At 40.7% G+C, this 19,840-nt stretch overlaps 1 protein-coding gene across 2 annotated transcripts in view; it reads right to left on the reverse strand.

Moving 5' to 3' along the window:
* The window catches only part of LRRC2 (leucine rich repeat containing 2), a 440,208-nt gene that overhangs the window by 1,868 nt on the left and 418,500 nt on the right, over positions 1-19,840 (reverse strand). For both annotated transcript variants that reach the window (XM_088470067.1, XM_088470066.1), the window contains 2 exons: positions 6,017-6,169; positions 3,480-3,616 (listed from right to left, as the gene is read on the reverse strand). In XM_088470067.1, coding sequence (XP_088326193.1) covers positions 3,480-3,616; positions 6,017-6,169 — 290 coding nt within the window. The remainder of the gene's footprint in view (positions 1-3,479; positions 3,617-6,016; positions 6,170-19,840) is intronic.

Consider the following 19,840-nt stretch of genomic DNA (forward strand, 5'->3'; position numbering starts at 1 on the left):
CAATGATAACAATATAAATTTATATTATTGAAGAGAAAAAAATTACCTATTATTTGCATACAAGAATGCTTTAATTGTTTAATTTACTAAATCGCCCTAACTGCACTAACTAGGGAGAAATGCGCTGACTGATTTTAGCTACGTCTTTATGTAGGCTATTTCCTGAAATACCTGACATGCAACATTCTATAACCACCAAATCATTGTATTCATTGTGTAACTTCCTGTGATTTCAGCAAAGCTAACTGCTGATTGTTTTTCATGATTAACTACACATTTTTTTTATTATAGCTGCCATTTTGTCTATTAATGTTTAAAAGGGAAATAATTGACAAAAAATATTTTTATTGGGTACTGAAGTGGTGTATTATTTTCCATCTTAAAATAAATCAAATTATTTTTAAAGCCTGTGAATGCAGCTGATTAATACCCATATTGTCCTAAAATGTAGAAAAAGAAGATTATAGTTTTCCTTGATCCAGTATATTTATAACATGATAGTTAAGAGCTGATTAATTGCTATGGGCAGCATCTCTACTTGTGCTCTTTAGAAGGTTTGATACATCTCCCCATAATGTCTTGCCCCATTTTGTACTTGCTATGTCTTTTGCCTTATATACACCATTCTCACTTGCAATTTTCAAACTTGTTTTTGATGTTACTTGTTCAAACTATACTTTTGAAATTGATTTACCTGTTGATCTGTTTTGTTGTTGCTGTTTTTTGTTATTTTGTTTCTTCCTGGTGCATGCTTGAAATTAGGCATTTTATGCCTGTTCCTATCTCTATTGCACACCCATTCAGTAAAAGTAAAAAAATACTACAAAATATACATAAAATGTCAAACAAAGAAATAATAAAACTATTTAATAAAATATCATTAAATAATTAATAATACTTATACTGCCATCATAATGGCTCTTATTTATGCAGAAGGGCAGGGGTATTTTTAAGGTGCGCATACACAATTTTTTAGCATACAGTAGCTACAGATAGTCACACACCCCGTTTCCATTTTTATAGTCTGTGAAGATGGTTTGTGCAACATTTTGTGGATGTTTGGTCTGAGAGTGAATCTCATTTCTACAAATGTACGTGACCTCAAATTACTTCCTCCTATTATATTTATACAGCCATCCTAATTAATTTGAACTTTTCCTTTTTACCAAAATACTGCTCAGTTACGTCTTAATTGTGTATAAATCATGGTAGTAATGCGTTATTTCAAGTGTCACAGCTTTATTATACTTTTTATGCTTTTTATCCCTTTACGATAGTTCATAAACACATATTAATGTTCTTTCCTAATAAAATGAATGTGCCTAAATTTACAGCTGTCCTGGTTAAAGGGGACACAAGGTAAAAATCTGTTCATTTTTCTTGGCTAAAAAAAACCTATTAAATGAGGATTGGCATTTAATACAGTAGATCTCATTTATAAAATGCACTTGGTGCCTGAATTAAAGTTATTAACAAATCCTGTTGTGCAAGATGTGCAAATACAATTTATTTTATTGCATGGAGGAAAAAACGGCCTGTTTTTCATGTATTACGGAATTACTGGGCTAACCTTGTTTTAACACCATACAATTTATTTGGGTCATACATTTTTTAATCCCACCAACCTCCTCTCCCCTCCCTGCTGCACAACTTGGTTTGGCCAAGATTCAATATTGCACTTTGCAACTGCATGCACTCCTACTGTAACTCTAAATCGGGTCCTTGATGTCAACTGTAAATCACCTTTTCTGTTCCACTTATGTGCCCAAATAGCCCATTCAGCACACATAAAAGGTGCACGTCTGCTTTACACTCTTGGGAGACACTTCCACAAGCCAGAAATGTACCAAGGTTTGCAGAGAATGGGAAAATCTGAAGACGTTACATTGTGAAAAAGTCCAGCCTCTTAGTACCTTCGAATCACCTCTTTTATTGAAATAAGCTTTTCTGTTTAACTACTAAAATACTGCTTGTATATAACATATTAATCTTAAGGAGACTTTTTAATATATTCTCACTTTTTTGTGTAAAAGTTTTAATTACTTTGCTTAGTGTGGATCTTAAATGCATTTCTGTTGATTCAGAGTTTGGAAAAGAGTAAGAAAGAGCAAGTAACTCAGCATCTCGGTAACACCATGTTGCACTGCAAAGGGAATTGACGTAAAATGTGCAGAGAGAGTTAGATTTGAGAGGGGGGTGTTCCCAAACTGAAATCTAAATTGCAGTGTAAAAATAAAGCTTTCCAGCATTTGTGGGCTACATGCAAAAGCAGCCAGTATTTACCCCACATGCAAAAAAAATTACGTATTTGCACCCCTTGCATTGCAACATGGTTTGTCCAGGTACATGGTTACTTGCTTTATCTTACTCTACTCCCAACTCTGAATCAGGCCCAAAGTACAAAGTGAAAACACAAAAATGGAAAGTTTAAATACTGCCAACTTTTACCTGGCATAAAATGAAATTTTGTTTTTGCGCTGCATCTGCATATTAGATACATCGCTTTTCTGTACTTATCTAGAAACATCCTCAATTCAGTCCTTGGCCTCTACAAACTTCTGTTCCTATGCATAAGCTGCCATCTTGCCTTGGCAACTTAATTTTGCACTATGGCAAAAGTTTAGATATACCTCTCCAAATGGAGGATCATAAATGACCTGCTGAGTGTTTTTTTCACTTTTTGCAGACCATCAGACTATATTGTCTATCAAGATAAAGTATAATTTTTGCAAACATGCACTAAACTTGGTATATTATTACTTATTTTCTCTATTCTGCTTTGGTCATCCCAATGTGCCCTTGTCTAACCAATTTGGTGGAGTAACAATTTGCTGTTGCCACAATCTACATAATAATGCCTTGCAATTTTGTCAGTTAACCCCTTTGCTGTGGATGACAAGTGGGTGACCATTAGACAATGACTGAAACAGTACACAAAATATTATATTTTCTGCAGATGGGAGTGACTCTGATGCCCCGATCTTCCCTTTAATGCGTCAGGTTTTCCAACTAAGAAAAAATTATAGGGTTTTTTGGGCTACAATATTATTCATACAGATAAAAAAATATAAAAAAACAATTCAAATCATTTAATTTGGAACTGCTTTTGTTCCTTTAGTATCATTAACATCAATAACATTAATGTCCAGTCAATTCTGACCACCTCACAGCACCTGAAATAACAAGGGCAGGATTTAAATGCAATCCAAAACACACGAGTTCTGGTTTAAAAATCTGAGATCTGAATTGCGAGAAGACCCGAGCCGGACTGTTCCATTTTGTAAATAACATAAGTACTAGTGTCGCAGACTTGTAATCCATAAATATTTTTAAAGTGGACAATTTGTCAACTTTAATCTATTTCTCTTTGGGGCTTCTGTTCTACTAAATTTTATTAATACTTCCTACAAACCCTGTGAAAACACAAAATGAGAATACATGAATACATTCTGTTTGCGTAAAATGTATATGTACTGCACCTCTTTCACCAAGATCTTTAATGTAGGCTTTCATAAATTCTTTCTCAAACTGTTCACGGTCTTGATTATTTTCCTCTTCAGCCTCTTTTTCTAAGCATTCATTTCCTTCAATGGGATTATCAAGTATCTTGACATACCTGAAATAAAAACTAGTGGTCACTTGTATTCAGTTTTTTAGTGTAATTTGTAAATCTAAAAGAAAAGATCCTAAATAGTGATGTGCCTTTGTTGTGAAATGCATTGATGTTTTGTGTTATGTTACAGTGATTTTTTTTTCCATCAACAGAACAGCCATGCAACCAAGAGTAATACAGTCAGCATATAAAAATGGATTTTATGGACAATAATGCAGCAACCACATAACACAAGATTCCTGGAAGAGCCTCTAGGTTCTCATCTGAGGTTTGTAATTCTGAATAGAAGTGGCTCCTGTGTTTTTGGTACAATGAATGCCATTCCTCTCCTTGGGCTCAGGCCAGATACTGAGGGGCTGAGGCAGAGCTGAAAGTACACTTGTGGAGGGGCAGATCTTACGTGAATTCATCCTGCACATATTCGGAAATGGGCAGCCACCTAGGGGATGCAGCGTGGTATGCATTCCAAGTCCATCTACACTGACATCCAAAGAGGCAGAACTGGTCTTTAATAGGGCATTCTCACATACGCAAAGATGTGTGAGGGACTGCACATGCACATGTGGGTTATGATTACCTGGACAAAATCGACAATATTCCTCTTTAGGGGTTTATCCTTTGCACCTGACATGAGGTACATGCAAGTGCTCACTGATACTGATGACTAGAAGTAAATCAGGTGCACTCACAGATGCAGTCACATTTCAAGATGTACAGTATACAGCTCTGCATATTGTATATAGTCACATTTTACCTATGCATGTTTCTTTTGGGCATTGTACTCGCAAATTACTTCAAGCTTTGAATGAGGCCCTTAATAAGCATGCCACTCAAACTTGTATAACATACACCTAAAACATGCTATAGCATCATACATCAGAAGTAATAATAAAACTTTCTAATATTCTGTGAGGGAAGTAGAATCTAAACGCTCTATATATTTATGATTGTGACTTTGTTTTGTAAATTACAGACTTTTATTGCTTTGAGAAAAAGTACATTTTAAAACAGGTAAATAGATTGCTAGCAGAGCCTACATATGCATTCGCAGGGTATAAACATTGGTGCCACTGAAGATATTAGACACATGGGCTCAGAAACAAACTATTTAGTGGATAATCCAAGTTTTATGTTTAACAGGTTTCTATCAAAAACAGGTACTTGTTTATGTTTGTCTTACAAATGTTTCATACATTATACAACAATGTTCTCTGAGAAATTTAGGCTATGCACTGTTTTGCATTTCATACTTCCTAATATTTAAATATGTAATTGTGAGTCAATATATTTATATATCAAGTTAAAATTAACCTTTTTCTAATATCTAACATCCTCATGAATATATTGCCTTACAGAAATATAGGAAAAAATGCCTGTTTAGCTTAGGAGAGGTTGGGTAAGCACACGGGTCAGCATAGTGGTATAGTGGCTAGCATTACTGACTCACAGTGCTGGGGTCATGAGCTCAATTTCGACAAGATCGTGTTTGCAGGGGTTTGCTCCGGATGCATTGAATTCCTCTCAAAAACATTATCCAAAAACATATTGGTTAGGTGAATTGACTGCTGATTAAAACAGACCCATTTGTGTGTGTGTGCGCTTGCGTGCGTGTGTGCATGCATATGTTTGACAGAATTCAGGCTGTAAGCTTTAATGTGACACATCAGTGTGTGTTTAATGTGTGGAAATATAGTGGCACTATACAGTATAAGTGATTGAAAATACTAATACAGTGCTCATTTTGTATTTTTTTGTGTATTTCTCTAAATATTTTATTTGTGAATTAAAGGAGGGATTGGAAGATATTTAAAGAATAACATCATTAAATTATTAACTTAATTCAACCATAGGAAACCACAGGCAATCAACATATTTATGAATTCAATAAATATGGCAAAGAACTCATGCAAAAACTTTGCATACATACATATGCAATGTGTATAACACAAGCTGTGAGTTGGATTGCTCTGCCATACTTACAACATATAGCAGAGTCTCAATTTCATTATATTTTCCGCAACTGTGAATGCATGAAGCATATAATTTTGGCTATCGGTCACCATTTGACTTGTAGAAGGTTATATGTAATTAGAAGATATTAAGATTGTTCTTATTTATATAAATTTAGAAATATAATATTTTCTCTCTCCTTGTCATATTTCTGCTGTAAACATCAATATATGAGGTCTAAGGTCTGAAATTGGGAGGAAGTCTTGTATTACTCAAAAAGATGTATGAATTGGGATACAATCTCTTTTTTTAATAAAAGCCAATAAAAGTTCAAACATCCATATGTATATTTGGATTGCTTGGATTAGAATCCTAAATCCATTATTACAATAACTTGGAAACAGATTTGCTACATATTTCAAGGCTTATCTCTGTTATTGTTGCACAACTTACTTCAGAGAAGGGTTTTCATTAAGAGCTGAAGGTATCTCAACCAAGCTATCACCACTGACAACCAACAGTTTCAATTTAGAAAGGTTGGTCAACTCCAATGGGAGATACGTAATCTTGTTCTTCTGTAACAGCAAGGTTTCCAGTTCTTCTAATCTGTCAAAAAACAAAAATAATATATAATGTTACCAATAACATAAATTAACATGGAAAAGGTGTGAACAATCTACATGGTCTTTCCATGGATAACACAGGTCTGCGAAATTTAAAGTATTGAAAGCTTTTTTAATAATACTTTAATATTCTTAAGTATACTCCTGTGTACATAAAGAAATAGTATATTTAAAAAATGACCACATCACAGTTACCTATAAGGGGGTTACATACATTTTTAAGAAAAAACAAGAAGTTTAATTGTTTTTTACATATTTATTGTGAAATGTGAAGAAGTGTAGATGATACCACTGTATTTTTGTCTTAATTACATAATAATATAACATTAAAATCAAACAATAATAGAAACAAACAAAAAAATAAAAAAAATGGCAGCTGCTCAATCAATCTGATAGTACTTTTCAGGTGCATGAAAGGGAGGGGTCATACCAAGTAGAAAAGAGAGGGTGTTTTAACCCCCTATTGTTCCTCAGCACACTGAATTGTACTAGCAACAACATATGAACAGTATATGGTAATAGAAATCAGAGATATTGGTTGCATGCATTTGCAAATACATGGGAAGCTGCTAGGCCTCTTCACGGCTTCACTGTCACTAGCTAGTGCAACCAATATCTCTGATTTCTATTACCATATAGTGTTCATATGTTGCTGCTAGTACAATTCAGTGTGCTGAGGAACAATAGGGGGTTACTTGGTATGACTCCTCCCTTTCATGCACCTGAAAAGTACTATCAGATTGATTGAGCAGCTGCCATTTTTTTGTTTGTGGTTATGAGATGCATGAATGAGCCAGCATTAGCAGGGAATGCTGGTTCTAGTAGTGCTAGTTGGAGTTCCCAGGGGTGACTCCCAGGTAAGCTGTCTCTCAATTTGGATGCATTTAGGTATGTGCCTTTATCATGAGGCCTTACATTTGCTAAAATATATATGTGCCTTGATTAAAAGGCTTTAATTGGTATATATTACATTTGGGGTGAGCGTTTGGACATAGGGCACCCCAAGTCTACTCTGGCTGGGCCTCTTCAGGGCATCACCACTTAATATACATAGTTACTTTTCACATCACCTTTTTATGTTTGTTTATTATTCATGTATTTTTCACATATATTTTAACCTTTCATTCCACACTTATTGATTACTCACACACATCTATACTTTACACTGCACTATCACTCTTTTTCCATTTTCGTGTGATGTACTGGGGGGGTCCTGGGCTGGATGTTTTTTGGAGTGCACTGCACCCTGGACGTGAACCTCTTAGTGTTAGGGACTGCTAGTGACAGAGAAGCCGTGAAGAGGCCTAGCAGCTTCCCATGTATTTGCAAATGCATGCAACCAATATCTCTGATTTCTATTACCATATAGTGTCCATATGTTGTTGCTAGTACAATTCAGTGTGCTGAGGAACAATAGGGGGTTAAAACCCCCCTCTCTTTTCTAAATAATAGAAACTCGTTTTAATTATTGAAAAAATCGTTAATGTCTTGTTTTTTTTGTCTTCAAACTTTGTTTTGGTGCTTTTCGCTTTTAAGCTTTTTCTGTGTCGTCTCGCCATTGCTGACATCCCAATAACCCTGGTATCTTATTTCTAAATCTTTAACGTCTTGGTGGAACTGTTCACCCTGTTCTTCACTGTAGTCTCCGAGATTATTCGGGAAAAGCTCAATATGGAAATTAAAAAAATGTACCTTTGAACTAGGGATGTGCAGGCTCGGAGAGGTTCGAATTTGCACTCCGAGTTCGGATTTTTCCCTCCAAAAATCAGGTCCATGGAAGATGATGTTTGTCCATGAAAGATGACGTTTTGCCTCTTTCTGAGACCAGATTTTTGGAGGGAAAAATCCGAACTCGGCGTGCAAATTCGAACCTATTCTAGCCTGCACCTCCCTACTTTGAACTCATATTGCAGCCAAGGATTCTGTAACTATTAAGCATTTCCCTGAAAATTTCTTTGTAGTTTGGATCCTTGACACTGCCTAAAATTTTTTAAATCACTCGTTTGAACGAAGACCACGCCGAAAGTTGCATAATATTCATTACACGACTAAAATGTTAATCTTTTATTAACTTTCAAATGTCAGGGCCTGTAAAAATGCCTTCCTTCAGTTTAGCATCAGATAGGTTAGGGAATTTCGTGCAAAGATATGTGAAAGTTTCTTCATCTTAAGGTAGTGCTTTTACAAATTGTTTCATCAGTCATCATTTTATATGTAGAGGTGGAAGTAAAACTTTATTTTGATCTACTACACCGGATTTGATAACATTATTTTTTCCAATTTCTAAACTTTTTTAGGCAGATATTAAAATGAGCCAGCACAGGGCAAAACTGTGTTGCATCTGTTGTATTTGGTTCCACCTTCGCAGCTCACCTTGTAGTTGTAGTTGTTGTGTGTGTGTGCAATGTTCCTTTAGACAGTATGGGGTTTAGGCCCTTTGTAATTTCAGCTCCAGGCCCATGTGGACCTTAATCTGGCCCTGGGTGGGGGGAAGTTTTATGACGAGAACTGAATTGCAACGTTCTATACAACCAACTGTATTAATTTAAGACAATGTTTTATAATAATTGTAGGCAGAATACATTTATTACTTTAAAGAATATGAAAAAAATGACATTCATAAATACACGTTTTGCAGAAAAAGGTGATGTGATATGCAAAATCGGGAGTCATATTCGTGTTTAGAAGCCAAAAATCTACAAGCATCACATAAGTTTTCATCGCAGACCTGTGTAATTCATTGGTTATATGATATTGGATATGTGCAATTTAGTTTTGCACCACAGTGGTGTATTTATTTTCAACACTTAGGACCTGATTCAGACCCGGTCGCAAGCGCTGAGCGCTCGCAACTGGGTCGATGGTGGCCCAAAGCGCATGCGCACGACAGAGTGGGCTCTGTCGTGCGCATGCGCGAGACCCGGATAGCAATGGGCAATCTGTCGCTCCAGGTCTTGCACCAAAGGGGGCGTGCTGTCAATGTTGAGTGACAGCACACCCCCTTTGGTTGGTGGGCCAAGTGATGTCAGTGGGAGAGCTTTTGGCTCTGTTTGAGCCGAAAGCTCTCTTGGGCTTGCGGCCATGAGACCCTACCACAAGGGTCTCATCGCAAGCCTGATGGTCGCGATGGTCTTGACCATCGCGACCATCATCCTGGCCGCTCACATTAGCTGTGGATGGCAACCCACAACAATGCGAGCAGCAAGGAGGCCGCTCCATAAAAAAAAAAAAGACGCCCTGATTCAGAGCAAGTGCTCTGTCATAGCGTCCGGCTCTGAATCAGGCCCTCAGTACAGAGAGTTGGATTCGACAAAACCTAATCTCACTGATTCCGAGAAATTAACTGTTGTCATCAAATTACAAATAATATTTTTAGGTTTGGAGTAGATAAAAGACGTATAAAATTATTGACTGGCAATTTTATTTTTTCTGTAATGAAGTTCTGGTGGCTAAATGTGTTGGTTTAATCCTAGAGCCATGTTTGTTGTTGGTAGAAAAAATAGAAACGGCGCATGTAGGTCTAACCGGACCCAGAAGACACACTGATAATAAAAGATAAATTGTTTATTATAACATACAAGTGTAGATAATAAATGGTAGATATTGGAGATAGATTGAAAGGTCAATGACCACAATAAATTACTGCAGAAATTTGTACATAAAAAAGGAAAAAAACCTCACATGTATTATTGGAGATTAGAGCACCAGCTGTGTACTCCAATCACATGTGTTGTACTAAAGTGCTGTTAATAAATACACCTCTATAATATAGAATAAAATCCTCTTCAGGAATAGATGAATAAATGGCCTATTACTGGGATAAAATGATAGTTCCGTTATTGTGAATCCATATTGACACAAATTTTGTATCCAATCATTGGCTGTGAATGCAAAAATGTAACAGATAATAGAGCCAATGTTACCAAAAATGTGTTCCTCGCTGAAGTAAAAAGAAGGGTGAGTATTAATGCATATAAATCCTCCTCTAGCCCACCTAGGAAGGTGCCTTCTGAAGAAATTCTCAATAGAGAAAGAAACACGTTAAGGGTGTCCCTGCTACTAACCTGCATTCCTGCCTTGCTGAAGCACCTGTGTAATTGTAGCAGAGCCGTCTTTCCGATCCAGCCGTTAGAGCTCCATCCCTCCTGCTGGAGTCACAGACAACGCTATGCTCCGGAGTTGATATACTCCTGTGAGTGCCTCCGTAGAGCCTTAGCCTTTCCATCACGGCCTAGGATCCTCCGGTGAACAGTCGCAGCTATATATCAGCTAGCGCCTATTGAACCAGCGCTGACACGGGACATATTACCTCCACACCGTACATTGATGGCATCACTGCTTTACTTTCCATGGCACAGATCCAGTGCACAGCAGCAAGTGTCTAAGAACACTAGGTGAGAGACATATCCACATCATATCCCCCAGCCTTAATCCTAGGTTGGCTAGAGGAGGATTTATATGCATTAATACTCACCCTTCTTTTTACTTCAGCGAGGAACACATTTTTGGTAACATTGGCTCTATTATCTGTTACATTTTTGCATTCACAGCCAATGATTGGATACAAAATTTGTGTCAATATGGATTCACAATAACGGAACTATCATTTTATGCCAGTAATAGGCCATTTATTCATCTATTCCTGAAGAGGATTTTATTCTATATTATAGAGGTGTATTTATTAACAGCACTTTAGTACAACACATGTGATTGTAGTACACAGCTGGTGCTCTAATCTCCAATAATACATGTGAGGTTTTTTTCCTTTTTTATGTACAAATTTCTGCAGTAATTTATTGTGGTCATTGACCTTTCAATCTATTTCCAATATCTACCATTTATTATCTACACTTGTATGTTATAATAAACAATTTATCTTTTATTATCAGTGTGTCTTCTGGGTCCGGTTAGACTTACATGCGCCGTTTCTATTTTTTCTACTGTTTTATTCCTTGGAATAGGGAACTGGAGGACCCTTGGGACGGCTGCTGGTCGTGATAAATTGCAGGGAGGTGGGCGCTACAAACCCTTCCATTCTAATGTTTGTTGTTGGAGCTGCAGGTGCCAGAGATTAGATTCTCTACTTTGCCAATCTATTTGAAATTCATATCTACTATCCGTTACTGCAGCTCACAGCTGAACCATCTAATATTCTATTCTAAATGACCATACATTTGAGGAGAAGTAACAATTGTGATCAGGTAATTACCATAATCCAGTTCCTCACCCATTCTTCATTGAAGAAACATACAAGTAAAGCATTCATTTAATAACCAGTGAGGCTGGCACATTGTCACGGCTTGGCGTGCGCTTGGACCCGGAGTGGAGTCGGATGAGGAATGAGGACTTGTTTGCTGGTACTTGAAGGCAGCCGGCCTTAGGGGAGTATGACTCATGAAGCAGTGGCACGCGACGGGATCAGAACCAGGCTGCGAGACACTGGCGGAACTTAGAGACCCGGGGTAGGCTGGGTATAGCAGGTAGACGGGATCAGGAGACAGGTAGTAACAGGAGCAAACTGCACCAAGGCTGAGAGGGGAGTTGCAGAAACACACTGGTACTGACAGTTTAAATGAGCAAAGGAGCACAGAGAACTAGCTCACAGCATACGCTGTGATAGATGTTGCACTGGCAACTAAAGAGCCTCTGGACAGCCCTTTAGTACCCTCAGGTAGTGCAGGATTGGTTGCTAGCCTCCCCAGCCCAGACTGAACCTGATTGGCCAGAAACTACATGTGACCCAAATCCAAGATGGCCGTGCCCAGTGGTCACAGCATGGAAGCTCTGCCAGTCTCAGCCCCTCTCACCTGCCTCCAGATGGAAGCCCCTGGTCTGCGGAGACTCACAGCACCCAGCGCTATTCTCCAGGAACCTGCACCTCTGCTGGAAACACCATGCCACAGCGCCCGGAGCGGTAAGTGCCGCGATCTCAGCAGCCTGTCACCCCTGGTCGTGACAGTACCCCCTCCTTTCGGAGTGGCCTCTGGACACTTCTTCGGTTTACCAGGATTCTCAGAGTGAAACTTAAGCACTAGGCGAGGAGCGTAGACATCCTCAGCTTTCACCCAGCAACATTCTTCGGGACCGTAACCTTTCCAATCCAGTAGATATTATAGTTGCCCATAACGAAAACGAGAGTTCAGGACCTGTTTGATCTCGAACTCTACACCCCTCTCAGTCAAGACTTTGGGGGAGCGTGGCAGAGTCTTGCGAAAGCGATTCAGGATGAGAGGTTTCAGCAGGGAAATATGAAAGGAATTTGGTATTTTGAGGTAGGACGGAAGTTTTAATTTATAGGCTACTGGATTGATCACTTGAACGATGGGAAAAGGATCGATGAAACGAGGAGCAAATTTCATAGACGGCACTTTAAGGCGAAGATTACGAGTGGATAGCCATACTAAGTCACCTGTTTTTAGGTTGGGCACCGCTCTCCTTTTTTTGTCCGCTGTTAATTTATATCGAAGAGAGGCTTTTTGTAAGGAGGAATGGACCTGAGTCCAAATCTGAGAGAATTTCTGTAGGGTGGAGGTCACTGCTGGTACATCGAAGACTGGCAATTCTTGAAACTCTGGTACTCTGGGATACAGTCCAAAAACTATAAAGAATGGGGTTTGCCCCGTAGATGAATGATAGGAGCTGTTATGGGCAAATTCGGCCCAGGGTAAGGTGTCCGCCCAGTTGTCTTGTGATGAAGACATGTGAATTCTTAAGAAAGTCTCAAGGTCTTGATTGACCCTCTCTGTAGGCCCGTTGGACTGAGGATGGTAAGCTGTTGTAAAATTCAGTTTGATTTGAAAGATAGAACATATAGCTCTCCAAAATCTGGCTACGAACTGTACCCCTCTATCAGAAACAATCTCAGTTGGAAGTCCATGGAGACGGAAGATGTTGTCGACGAATAACTGAGCCAACTCTGGAGCAGACGGCAACTTCTTGAGGGGAACGAAATGAACCATTTTGGAGAAACGATCCACTACTACCCAGATGGTGGTAAACCCATTAGAAACAGGTAGATCTGTTACAAAGTCCATGGAAAGGTGTGTCCAAGGATGGGTTGGTACTGACAGAGGTAGGAGTGTGCCGGCAGGAACCTGTCTGGATGTTTTATGTTGAGCACACTGTGGACAGGAGGCGATAAAAGCTTCAATTTCCGACTTCATAGCAGGCCACCAGTATGATCGTTGCAGGAATTCCAAGGTCTTGCGTATGCCCGGGTGTCCGGCAAAACGAGAGGTATGAGCCCACTTCAAAAGCTGCTTGCGCATATCTGAGGCCACAAATGTCTTTCCGGGAGGAGGTTGAATGCAAGTGGTAGCGAATACTCTGGAGTCTAGAACTGGAGTTTCCTTATGACTTTCGGAAGATGTGTCGGAGGAGAGTGATCGAGAGAGGGCATCTGCTTTTTGATTTAGTGAGCCTGGGCGAAAAGTTAAAGTAAAATTGAAATGAGAAAAGAATATTGACCATTGAGCCAGGCGGGAACTCAGACACTGAATATTTTTTAGGTATAGGAGATTCCGATGATCTGTATAAACGGTGATGGGATACATCGCGCCCTCAAGAAGATAACGCCACTCTTCAAAAGCTAGTTTCACAGCCAATAATTCCTGCTCTCCAATGGGATAATTATTTTCTGCTTGGGAAAATTTCTTTGAGAAGAAGCCACAGGGATGAAACTTGCTATCCTCGAGTTTCTGGGATAGTACTGCCCCTACCGCTTCAGAAGAGGCGTCTACCTCAAGAAAGAATGGGTAGTTAATGTTGGGTTGTCTCAGCACGGGGGCGGAAATGAAGGCTTGCTTTAAGAGTTGAAAGGCAGTTTCAGCCTCTGGAGGCCATCGGGATGGATTTGCCCCCTTGCAAGTTAGGGCGGAAATGGGTGCCATGAGAGTGGAAAATCCTTTGATAAACCTTCGATAATAATTTGCGAAGCCCAAAAATCTTTGTACTGCCTTCAAAGAATTCGGACGAGACCAGTCCAATATTGCCTGAACTTTCTGGGGATCCATTTCAAGGCCGGCACCTGAAACGATGTAACCTAAAAAGGGAACTGAGGGAACTTCAAATACGCATTTTTCAGCTTTGCAGTACAGGTGGTTCTTTCGTAGGCGAGTTAACACCTCCTTGACTTGGGATCGATGTCTGACAATGTTGGAGGAGAATATCAGAATATCGTCGAGGTATACTACCACAGAGATATATAGTAAGTCCCGAAAGATCTCATTCACAAAGTTTTGGAACACAGCAGGAGCGTTACAGAGACCAAAAGGCATTACCAGGTATTCAAAATGCCCGTCTCGAGTATTGAATGCTGTTTTCCATTCTTCCCTGGCTCGTATCCTAATGAGATTGTAGGCCCCTCATAAATCCAGCTTGGTAAAAATAGTAGCACCTTTTACTCGATCGAAAAGTTCGGTAATGAGGGGTATCGGGTAGCGATTTTTGATGGTTATATCGTTTAAGCCCCTGTAATCGATGCAAGGACGCAGGCCTCCATCCTTCTTAGACACAAAAAAGAATCCTGCCCCTGCCGGTGAGGAGGATGGTTGAATGAACCCCTTTTGCAGGTTCTCCTGGATGTATGCTGACATGGCTTCAGTCTCGGGTAGGGAGAGTGGGTAAGTACGACCTCGCGGAGGAGTTTTGCCAGGAATCAACTCAATAGGACAGTCCCACTCCCGATGAGGAGGCAGAATATCGGCTCCGGTCTTACAGAAGACATCAGAGAAGGAGCGATACTGGTAGGGAATTGGAGTAGTGGTTGCAATGTAACTACCTTTGATGGGTTTGATTTGAGGAAGGCAGGATACTTGACAAGTTTCTCCCCAGGACAAGATCTGCATGGTGCCCCAATCAATATTGGGGGAGTGCTTGCGTAACCAGGGGTATCCAAGGATGACCTCATGGGAGGCTTTGGGAATTACTAGGAATCGGATAGTTTCAGTGTGGAGAGCTCCGATACGAACTGGCACAGGAAGGGTACGTTGAGAGACGATTCCGTTGGTAATCTGAGTGCCATCTACAGCAGATAGAGTGATGGTGTGGTCGAGAGAGGAGACAGGAAGCCAGAGCCTCTGGACAAGTTCAGCGGTGATAAAATTTTCAGCGGCCCCTGAATCGAGGAGAGAAAGAACAGTTTTAGAACCAGTGGAGATCTCAAAAGTAATGGAGAGGGTAGATTCATTCACTAATCTGTCTCCGGCACAGATTAGGATCGGGAGTATGACTGGTCTCCCCGCAGTACATGCATAGATTTTCTCGTCGGCGTCTTTGCCGTTCTTCTACCGTGAGGCGGGCCCGGTTAATCTGCATGGGTCCGTCACCCGCAGGTTCAGACGGAGGGAGGGTTGGAGTAGTGGTCGGCCGGAACCTAAAGCGATCTCCCCTAGTTTTTTCACTCTGGCGTTCTCTGTACCGCAAATCCACTTTATTGCAAAGGGAGATAAGATCATTGAGGGTAGCCGGCGGATCACGAGTGGCGAGGTCATCTTTTATGCGATCTGTCAATCCATTCCAAAAGGTGGAAGTCAGGGCTTCTTCATTCCATTTTAGTTCCGAAGCCAGCGTTTGAAATTGAATGATATACTGACTGACTGGTCGGTTCCCTTGGCGAAGTCGCAGGATTTCCGTCGCCGCGGAGGTTGTTCTGCCGGGCTCGTCGAAAATCCTCCGGAAGGACATGAGGAATCCAGAGTAGTTGTCTAGTAACGGGTCGGACCTCTCCCAGAGAGGCGAAACCCAGTCCAGGGCAGAACCGGTCAGTAGAGACACTATATATGCCACTTTGGATTTTGGAGATGGAAAGTTCGCAGGCTGTAGTGTGAAGTGGACGTCACACTGATTGAGAAACCCTCGGCACAACTTGGGGTTCCCGTCAAACTTATTGGGAGTCAGAAGGTGCAAATGAGATGGTGCAGGTGGAACAGGGACAGCTGGAGCTGCTGGCTGGTTGGTGGCGGCAGGCAAATTAACAGTAACCAGGGAAGCTTGCAGCGTATCCTGACGAAGAGACATTTCCTGCAGGAACTGAGCCATTTGGCGCTGAGACGCCTCTAGTCCCTCTAGGCGACTGGCAATACCCTGGAGCAAGTCGGCCCCCAGATCCTGTCCACTGGCCGAATCCATCTGGCCAGTGCAAACTGTCACGGCTTGGCGTGCGCTTGGACCCGGAGTGGAGTCGGATGAGGAATGAGGACTTGTTTGCTGGTACTTGAAGGCAGCCAGCCTTAGGGGAGTATGACTCATGAAGCAGTGGCACGCGACGGGATCAGAACCAGGCTGCGAGACACTGGCGGAACTTAGAGACCCGGGGTAGGCTGGGTATAGCAGGTAGACGGGATCAGGAGACAGGTAGTAACAGGAGCAAACTGCACCAAGGCTGAGAGGGGAGTCACAGAAACACACTGGTTCTGACAGTTTAAATGAGCAAAGGAGCACAGAGAACTAGCTCACAGCATACGCTGTGATAGACGTTGCACTGGCAACTAAAGAGCCTCTGGACAGCCCTTTAGTACCCTCAGGTAGTGCAGGATTGGTTGCTAGCCTCCCCAGCCCAGACTGAACCTGATTGGCCAGAAACGACATGTGACCCAAATCCAAGATGGCCGTGCCCAGTGGTCACAGCATGGAAGCTCTGCCAGTCTCAGCCCCTCTCACCTGCCTCCAGATGGAAGCCCTTGGTCTGCGGAGACTCACAGCACCCAGCGCTATTCTCCTGGAACCTGCACCTCTGCTGGAAACACCATGCCACAGCGCCCGGACCGGTAAGCGCCGCGATCTCAGCAGCCTGTCACCCCTGGTCGTGTTTTGCACTACACACCTAACATGTTGCTAAACACAGTTTGAAACCACCACACATCAGCAGTTGTTTCCATCCCAAATAGCAGGCGTTACCCTCTAGTGGATTGAGGTTTTCACCTACAAACCAATGCCTGCTATTTGGGTGACAGTACCAATTGTGTGGTTTTTAGGGTAAACTACCTAGTAAAATGGTTTAATCCAAGTGTACCCTACATTGCATAGGGATGTAAAACAAAAAGATTGGAAATGAAAAATAAATCAGCATCAGGCCCCCACAACTATAAATGTCTGGCTCAATGCTAAGTAGTACAGTGCTTTTTCTGCTACCAATTGTTGCAGGTTATCGGGAAAAAAAATCCCATATATAATGATTGTTCTTGTGCACTACAAGTACCAGCATGAACTGGTGCACAAATGCATACTTGCAATTGTAACACCACAAATGTGGGCATTACAGACATTGGCCACCTGAGGAATAAAGACTCATACCACTTATTGCACTTACAGTAAAAAATGTGGGTGAAAAGGGGTGTTTTTTTAAACAGGCAAAATGTCTGAAACAGCATGCAAAGTGAGCTATCTTGCTTCTTATAACCACCTCTTTTTTTCATTAGGTATTGATGATGTTTTATAGTGTTTTGGGATGTGATGTTGTCATGCTCTGGTCCTTAAAAAACACTTTCATACCTCTCCAGTGTCTCTCCCGCATAGCACAAAGTTCCGCTCCTGCTGCACATCGCTCTCGGCTGATGCTGAGGTCTGTCTCTGCTGCTCCTTCCCTGCCCGCTCGGTGTCCTGTCACTGAGCATGGAGATGGTTCTCTGCAGCCCCTTGCTCACAGTGTGTCTTCCCAGCATGATGGCACTCAGTATGGGTGCAGCCATGTTGGACTCGTCACCTGATGCTATTCATTCACTCACAGCGCTGCTCCCAGACCAGCTGATCGCAGCATTCAATCCCTGGGGATCCTCCCCTATAAATTCCATTTCCTGACTGTTGCCAGTACACCATCACTTCTGCTGAAGTTACAGCTCTGTGCTGAGCTCCCAGGTACTCTGTATCTGAACAGTTCCAGTCCGTTACATTCCAGCTTAGTCTGGTTATCGAGTTTCCTATCCAATCAAACATTCCATTCTGGTTTTAAGACAGACTTGTTAGCATTTACTTCCGTCAGTTCCAGCCGATACCACTAACCATACGTCCCATCTGATACTTCCATCATTCGGTTCCAAACCGATCCAGTACTGTAATTCATCATCATCCGTTTCAAACCGGTCCAGTACTGATATTCTTCATAATCAGTTCCAAACCGATCCAACACAGCAATTCATGATCATCAGTCCCAAATCGATCCAGTATTGCAGTTCTTCAACATTGGTCTCAAACTTATCAAGTTTTTCAATTCATCAATATCGGTCTCTAACTGATCAAGTTCTTCAATTCATCAACATCGTTCTCAAACCAATCAAGTTCTTCAATTCATCAACACCGGTCTCAAACCGATCAAGTTCTTCAATTTAGCAACATTGGTCTCAAACCAATCATGTTCTTCAATTCATCATCAAGCATTATCAGTCCCAATCCGATTCTGCCTATCTCTTCAGTATTATATTTCCAGTTCCCATTCCTACCTGCTGTTTAATAAAGACATTTACTTTACTGTCCTCACCTTTGGGCCCATCATCCTCTACAGTTCAAATTACTCCTCACATCATACATGAGGAAGTACTGGCTCAAGCCACCCAGTTTTACCACACCTCCCAAGTCTCCTCTTCAGCCTCCCACGCCTGTTCTAACCATCTCCTAACCTCAGGCATGACAGATGTCTAGTAAATATCTGAAAAACGACACTTTAGTAAATTTCCCCCAAAATATTAATGGACTTTAAGGGGTGGCAACTGCATATTTTGTAGATTGGGAATTCAGGATTTAAACCTGACAAATGCAGGGTGGCTATAGTTACACTTCCCTTATTCAGAATGTCATGAAATTTGGTATAGATACTTAATGGAACAAGGGAAGCCGTATTCTGCAAGAAAAATAATTAGCACCTCTTTATGCTTAAATGGGCAGAATAGAGGATAGAGGAGGCTTTCAGACATTGGCAAGGTACAGTATTGGTGTTCAAAGGATCACAACAAAGACACAGACATGTCAGGAGGTGGATCACTTGTGGGCACTTGACCTCTGGTACAAAATACACAGTGATGATGATCACGATCGACAGCCACTTTTGATTAGCAGGATGCGTCTTGATCTCTCCAATTGATACTATTACTATTGTTAGCATAGTTTCTGTAATTTATTCACATTATTTAATTGATATATTAAAATAGGTACATATGCTACTCTAGCAAACCTAGATGCATCTTATGATATCTCCTCCTGCAAGCCAAGCAAAATTGTGTTGTATTATATTTTTTTTTTTTTGCAAAAATTATAGAAGACACCTTATGCTCCATGAATAAGGGTATTAACTAGGCAGCAAAGGTGCAGATGAAGGAACTCCAGTATCCTTCAATATACTGAATAGACAAATGATGCAAATTGCACCTCTGAAACTCTGATGTGGGTGTTTCTAATGTTTAGTGCTATATACAAATGACATTATTGAATCATACACATTAAAATAATATATTTTACTGATGAAATAACTAAATGGAAAACAAAAATCTGTTTTGCATGTTGTGATTTCATCAGTATAATTTTTATATAGCACTAAACATTAGAAACGCCCACATCAGAGTTTCAGAGCACATTTTGTTATATTTGTCACTGAATTTGTAAAAACTGGAAAGTTTTGAAAACAATGTCAACATTAAATTAAATTTTTAAATCCAACTAGCCTAAA

The sequence above is a fragment of the Taudactylus pleione genome, unplaced genomic scaffold (assembly GCF_031769625.1).
Source record: "Taudactylus pleione unplaced genomic scaffold, aTauple2 ptg000095l, whole genome shotgun sequence".
Lineage (NCBI taxonomy): Eukaryota > Metazoa > Chordata > Amphibia > Anura > Myobatrachidae > Taudactylus > Taudactylus pleione.